Source organism: Fukomys damarensis, unplaced genomic scaffold, assembly GCF_012274545.1.
Source record: "Fukomys damarensis isolate Sample0158 unplaced genomic scaffold, DMR_v1.0_HiC HiC_scaffold_28, whole genome shotgun sequence".
NCBI lineage: Eukaryota > Metazoa > Chordata > Mammalia > Rodentia > Bathyergidae > Fukomys > Fukomys damarensis.
Window position 1 is genome coordinate 688,417 of NW_022900940.1, and position 7,230 is coordinate 695,646.

General features: G+C 36.6%; 1 protein-coding gene across 2 annotated transcripts in view; it reads left to right on the top strand.

Annotated features, from left to right (window-relative positions):
* Window positions 1–7,230, top strand: part of Slc25a26 (solute carrier family 25 member 26) — a 128,678-nt gene that overhangs the window by 93,859 nt on the left and 27,589 nt on the right. For both annotated transcript variants that reach the window (XM_010608052.3, XM_010608051.3), the window contains exon 6: window positions 3,827–3,871. In XM_010608052.3, coding sequence (XP_010606354.1) covers window positions 3,827–3,871 — 45 coding nt within the window. The remainder of the gene's footprint in view (window positions 1–3,826; window positions 3,872–7,230) is intronic.

Consider the following 7,230-nt stretch of genomic DNA (forward strand, 5'->3'; position numbering starts at 1 on the left):
AAAAAAAAAAAAAAAAAATGGGAGGGGGGTGTATTTTGTGAATCACTTGTGGGATCCCTTGAATTTAGAATGGGCCAGCAGCTGGACCCACTCCTCTCTGGCAGAGCTTCCGATTCTGTGCTGTTCCTCAGACACCTTGTGATTTGAAGTCTTGGGCATCCTTTAAAATATTTTTTTTTAAATCTTAATGTTATAGGCTTTTTGATTATTTCTGCCAAATGTGAGAACTTTCCCAGTTTTTTAAATGTACTTTCATGTTCCTTAGGGTTCCTGGGACACTCATAGTGGCATTACATTCACCACAGCTTCTAAACAAATTTTATGTATTTTAAAAAATGTATTAGTGTTCTGATTTGATCATTTCATTGAAATGTAGAACTTGAGGTAAATAATACATTATAAATCATAACTTCATCTCCTCTCTGTTATGTTATAAATCACTTCTCTTTATTAAAGGACCGTAAAGGTGCTGATCTTTATTTTTAGATCACAGAGTTGGTAGCATTGATTGGCTGTAAGTATAATTCAAGACTGATACTTAATGATAGATAAAGTGTGCTTATAATTAGTAGCTGTGTACATTATTAATGTCATTAGGGATGCCCAGCACTTAGTTCCTTTGATTACCACACCCAGGTTTCATTTTATTTCCTTTGCCTACCATGCTCACAGGTACTGTGCTGTGGAATGGTTGCCATGTTTGATACTAAGTGGAGACTGTGTTGATTTGTAGTTGGTTTTCACCTACATCTGCCCCTTTGATGGTTGCTGGTTTACTGCCACTCATTAGTGCCCTGGGTCTTAATAGCCTTATTTAAAAAACAACAACAACAACAACAAAAATCTTAAATGCAACCATTAAATAGGTCACAACAGTGAGCCATTTTGTAACTTTTGGTGCAACAAAATAGGTATATTGTGTTTTGGAATATAAGACCATTGAGGGTAGCTATTCATTTTCTTCATCTATAAAACATTTTAGAATAACAGCTTACATCTGTTTAGGGTATAAAATTCATGATTTGAAGAAATATCACTGTTGTGTAACTCCAGCCCAGACCGGGAGGTAGCTCCTCTCTGAGGGCTGCCTTCCCTGCAGTGGGGAGAATTGTTTGTGTAAGCTGTGTAGCCTCAATTGCTGGCAAGCTGCCTTATCCATGTGTGGGACACATTTCTACGATCAGTACTTCACATGATGAACAAGTGTGCAACACAATTTTGAAGAACATTGAAAAAATTTTCACATCAGGAATTTATCTTACAAGTAGCATTTCACTACTAGATACCAGAAATAATTAAATGTACTATAAATAATTATATTTATCTTAGACTGTCAGTTAATCTTGTTTTAGAAAGTAAAGCTGGGATTTACTGTTGGCTTACTTTTTAAAATAAATAACCAATGGAATAGTTTGGCCATTCCAAATATGTGATTTTTAAATTATCTCTTCAAACTGAAAGAACAGTTTAACTAATAACTTTCAATAGAGAAAAATGGGAGAAATACTCTTTCACAGCGTTTAAAATCTAGTAGTAAGCAATATCAATAAGTTCAGATGATAGTTCAATTTTGGAGGCTTATTTTAATCAAGAAGTGAGTAAGTATAGCAAAGATCATCACTGTATTTAAATGCTTTTTTCATCTTATATATGTGAAATGCTTACAATCTTGTTAAAATGATATATTAGCATTTGAGAGGAGTCTAAAGAAAAGTGATCTATAACACTGCTTGTTAGTCTTGGATCTGTTAATTTATCACATTTTTTTAAAATTTAGAAGTTTTAGAAGCCTATTGTATAGTCAGATTTTGCAGTTGTGATAATTAAATATGTCTGTTTAGTTTCAGAATGAACGGTGTCAAATGATTTTATGTTTTGGTGACCAAAAACAAAAATAAAAAGAAGGAAAATAAAATCTAAATTTGAGTCTTCTTGTGGAACTTTGGACATTTACAGTAGGATCTGCTCACTTATGATAAGGACAGATTTCTCTGAGGTCCTGATCTGTCCTGTTGATCCAGGCTGTTGATGTTTTTTACTCTCCCCTGCCACTTTGACTTAGTCACTTTTCTCACCCATGACATACAATACCCAAAAACCATAACTTTAAAGGAGGAGAGGTTTATTTTGGCTCACAGTTTATATAGAGAGGTTTTAATCCGTTCTTGCCTGGCTCCAGGGCAGGACTTTATGGCAGAGGAGCTTAGCGGAGGAGAAAGTGTCATAGTAACAGAAGCAAAGAGCCAAGAAAGGAACCAGGAAGGGAGAGATAACCTTCTGGTCACACCACCATGACCTGTCTCTTCTGATCAGGCCCCATCTCCTAATAACAAGTTAGCTACAGTGCCTCTATAACCCAATCACCTTCTAAAGGTCCTCCCTATGATCCCATGAAGCTTTAGGGTGGGGCACGTGGATGTAAACCATAACACACTTCTGAAAAAATTATTTTCTTTCTGTGGCTGCTGTCTGTTACACTCAGGGAAGTCATTTGTTCTGTTAGAATTAGATGTTGCTAGACTAAATTTCTAAATACAAATATTTCAGAAATAATGGCCTTAATTCTTACGAAGGTAAGTACTCTTTATATACCCATGCATAAGTGGATATTGAGTGTAGGGCTATGATGTGCTGAAGGTGCCAGTATCTAGTCAATGCCCAGGCCTGTGACTACATATTACATAAGCTAGTGGGTCTCCTGGAGTTTATGTCTTTATTTTTTAGGAAATATGATGGGGTTTCTATTTGAGAAATTCAGAAAACTAATAGGAAATCCATAATACTATGAGTGAATTTATCTGCAGATTAATACTGTTAGATGTCTCTTGGGTGGTGTAGTAATGACACAGGGCTCTATTCCTTATATATAAAAGGGGGTGCTAATGATACTGGCTGCCCTACTGTTGTTGAAGTGAGATAAAACATATGAAAACTTGATCATTTTAACCTATTTTATTAGACTACTCACTGTAACTGCTTCCTGTAAAAGCCTGTGATTTCCTGTTCACTCTTTCTTCACTACTAAGTTTTCCTTTCCCTGACTGCCTTAGGGTCTCTATTAGGAGTGGGGCCACTTCTGCCCTGATCTGCGGGGGACGGTACTCCTCCAGCCTTCCTCTGTGTATCTTCCTCCTCGGGGCTCAGCCCTCCCACTCCAGGACCGGCTGCTCTGTCCTGGATTCCTGTTGTTGCTCACCCTGCTGCTATGATGGCTCTGTCCCCCTTCTCTCTTTTCTATGTGCCCTCTACATCCTTTTCCCATCTTGTTTTTTCTGTCTCCTTTTTTCTTCCCATCCTTCCTCTCCTCCCTTTTCACTTTTCTTTACTTTTCTCTCCTTTCTGTTTCCTTTTTCCTCTTTCTTTCTCACCTCTCTCTCTCCTCCTTTTTCCATTTTTCTCTCTTCCTTTTCCTCTCTACTTGCCTTTTCCTTTCCTTTTTCCTCTTTATCTTTCCCCTCCACCTTCTCTTCCTTTCCTCCTCTGTTATCTCCTCTCCAGCTCTGTCCCCCCACATTCCTTCTTCCATCTTCTATTCCTTTTCTGTTTCACTTTGACCACCAAGCTGCAGAGAAGCCTGAATACTGAAGTAGAAAAAATGTCAGGACTTTGCATTTCACAGAGAAATCACAACATCATTTTATGTCCTTGGGCTCCAAAAATTGTGGAGGATTTACGGTTATAATTTACCTCTAAGTATGTGTGCTTACCTGTGAGTTTGTTATATATACACTAAGCAGTAATTATACGTTCTTATGATAATGAATAATGCTAGGTAAACACTGATTTTTCTAATTTGTTTGATTTTTTTTTTTCCTCCTTCCTCCAGATTCCTTTTTCTTTGGTCCAGTTTTCCTTGTGGGAATACTTAAAGGTAAGTTTAAAAATCTATCTCTATCACGTGTCCAACAGTTTAAGTGTGGCAAAGAATAGTACAATGTTAACTAGAAGTTTAAAGACTCAAATTGACTTCCATTTTGCTGTACTTTGTTTATCCAGTGAAACTTTATTTCACTTCACTTTGTATGTGTACATGTGCACCAGGTAAGGACTAATAGTGAAGACAAATGTGAAAGGAAAGAAAGCAAGACCCTGAGTAGTAAGACCTGCTCCACAGTGGGGTGGGGGAGCAGGGCCTCGGAGGCCTGAGTGTCATCCTGTCTCTCCTGTCTGCTCCTGCCACCCTGCAGTGGGACTTGGAGGTCCCAGGGAAAAGCCAATTCCTAAATGACCAGAGGACTTGTTGAGTCAACCGTGGGGAAAACCACTTGTTCACAAGAAACTCAGTGGAAAGACCTGTGTATGAAAACAATCCCTAAATGACCAAACTAGAGACATTAGCTAATTCAAAAATGAAGGAATCACACCCATAATTTTGTAGTTGTTATTGATAGAGTCTTTGTATAAGCTATCTTTTGAGGACTATTCTAAAAGTATTTGAATGCTGAAATAAATTCTTTTGAGGTGATACGCTAAAGGATGATAAATTAAGACAATATTACTTTTAAAAAGTGAACTCTGGAAACTTGAGTATTGAGAAATGTTTCTTGTAAGTGATCTGACTTTAAGCAGTAGTACTGCTCATTTAACAGTTTTTTGGGTCTTGTGTTTTGTTGGTTTTATTTTAGTATTTCTGCTGTGGTACATGGTGGAAACATTATCCTGGCAGTGTTTTGGGGCTTGATGTGGTAGCTCTCCAGTGGGATGGTCACATTCCATTAGCATCTAGCTCTGCTTTTAGTGTGACCCACAGAGAAGGCAACGGCCAGCCAACAAACAAGACTCGCTGTACTCGTGTTTTAGTGGCCAGCATTCACATAGGCTCTGCACTCACTGGCATCCTGATGCCTAACTCAGTGAAGGGATGTTTGAGGTCCAGAGATGGAAAATGCATGGGTCTTATCTCATATTAAGGACATTTGTAAGATTTGTAGTAAAGAAATGTCTTGAATTAATACTGTTTTTATTTTTAATTTTCTAATTGTAAAAATTTTATCTAATTAAAATTAGTCTAATTTAAGTAATTTTAAAATATATGCACTAATTTTCCATACAGATTTCTTTTTTATTGGTGTGTGTGTTTCAGGACATAATGATCATATTCCTAATAGGGGATTTATATGAGTACATAATACATCTTAATTATTTTTTTCATCTCCTTCCCCTTCCCTCCTTCTGTCTCTCGCAGAACGATCTATCCCTTATTTACTCTTCACTTTTATTTTGTTCTTTAATTATGTATGCTTTGATTTTCTTGTATAAAAGAAAATGTGCAATGTCTGATTCATGTCACTTAACATTATGGTGCCAAGGTGAATCCATTTTCCCACAGATGACTCAGATTTATCCCTCATTATGGCAGTGTAATTCTTCATTGTGTATAAATGCAGCATTTTCTTTATCCATTCATCTGCTGATGGACATGTAGACTGCTTCAACATTTAAGTCTTACCAGTTCTGCTGCTATAAACCTGGGTATTCTTGTAATGTGATGTCTTTAACCCTTTCAGGAAGAGATGTAGAAGGAGAGGGAATAGCTAGGTTCAGTGGAATTTGTACTTTTAGTTTGGGGGGGATCTCAATATTGATTTCCACAGCGATTGCAGTAGTTTACATTCCCACCAACAATAAAGAAGGGTTCCTTTATTGATAGCTTCTGTAACATTTGTAGTTATTTGATTTCTTGATGTTAGCCATTCTTTATGAAGTAAGGTAGGATCTAGTTATTTTAATTTGCATCTCTTTAATGTCCAGAAACATTGAACATTTTTAATGTATTTATTGGCTATTTGTAGTACTTCTTCTGAAAAGCATCAATTTATTCCAGTTGCCTGTTTTTTCGATTGAGTCTTTTATTTTGGAGAGTCTAATTTTTTGAGTTCTTTATATACCCTTGATATTAATCCTCTTCCCAGCTATAGCTAGCAATTTTTTTGCATTCTTTTCACTATAATGGTTGTTATCTTTGCTGTGCAGAAACTTTTAAATTTGATATGACCCCATCTGTTGATTCTTGCTGTTATTTCTTATGCATTTGGGATTCTACTCAGAAAGTCCTTGCTTATGCCTGTGTCATTAAGAAGAGTTTTACCTATTTTATCTTCTAGCAAATTGTTACTCTTTTAACATTTAGATCTTTGATTTGTGCTTAGTACATGCTGAGAGATACCAGTCTACATTCAGTCTTCTACATCTAGATGGTTTTCCTAGCACCACTTGTTAAAGAGGTTACCATTTCTCCAGCATATTTGACCCTTTGTCAAAGATCAGATAGCAGAATGTGCCTGGGATTGTTGCTGCATCCTCCATTCTGTTGCATTGGTCCACATGTCTCTTTCATCGCCAGTATCATGCTGTTTTTATAGCTGTAACTTTGTAATATAACCTGACATCCAGTATTGTGCTGTCTCCTGCTGTGCTATTGTTGCCCAGGATTGCTTTGCTTATTCTGTGTCTGCTCCGGTTCCATGTGAATTTTAGGGTTGTTTTCTCTAGTTCCATTAAGAAAGCTATTGGTATTTTGTTTGGGATTGCATTAAATCTATGTATCAGTTTTGGAAATATGGCCATTTTGACTATATTGGTTCTGCCTATAATAGGAATAGGAAATATCTTTCCATTTTCTGATGTCTTTGATTTCCTCTTTCAGAGCACTGTAGTCTCCATTGTAGAAGTCTTTCATTTCCTTGGTTAGGTTAATTCCTAAATATTTAATTTTTCTTGATGAATGGTGTTGTTTTCCTAAATTATTTCATCTACAGATAATGATAATTTGACTTCTTCCTTTCATATCCATATCCATTTTATTTCCTTCTCTTGCCTGATTGCTCTGGCTAATTTTTTTAAATTGAGTTTATTGGTACATTTTAGTTACATTCATTGTTGGGATCTTGTACCTCTACATGACAGGTCTTGGTTCTCATTTTTTCCCCTTGTCCCTACCCTCCCTTCATTCCCCTCCCCTTCCCATTTACAAGCACTTTATTTCCATCTTTTCATTTTCTCACATTTTTTTCTTTTCCCTTATTACCCTTCCCCTACCCATCCCACCTTCCCTACACCTTTAGCCCTTTTCTTCCCATTTCACAATGTCAGTTATCTCATTAGGATCTTATGTACAATTACAGTTTATTCACACCAGAGAAACTATTCAGTATTTACACATGTGTGACTTATTTATTTCACTTAGGAGTATATCCTCAATATGTATCCATTTTCCTATGAATGAATCTA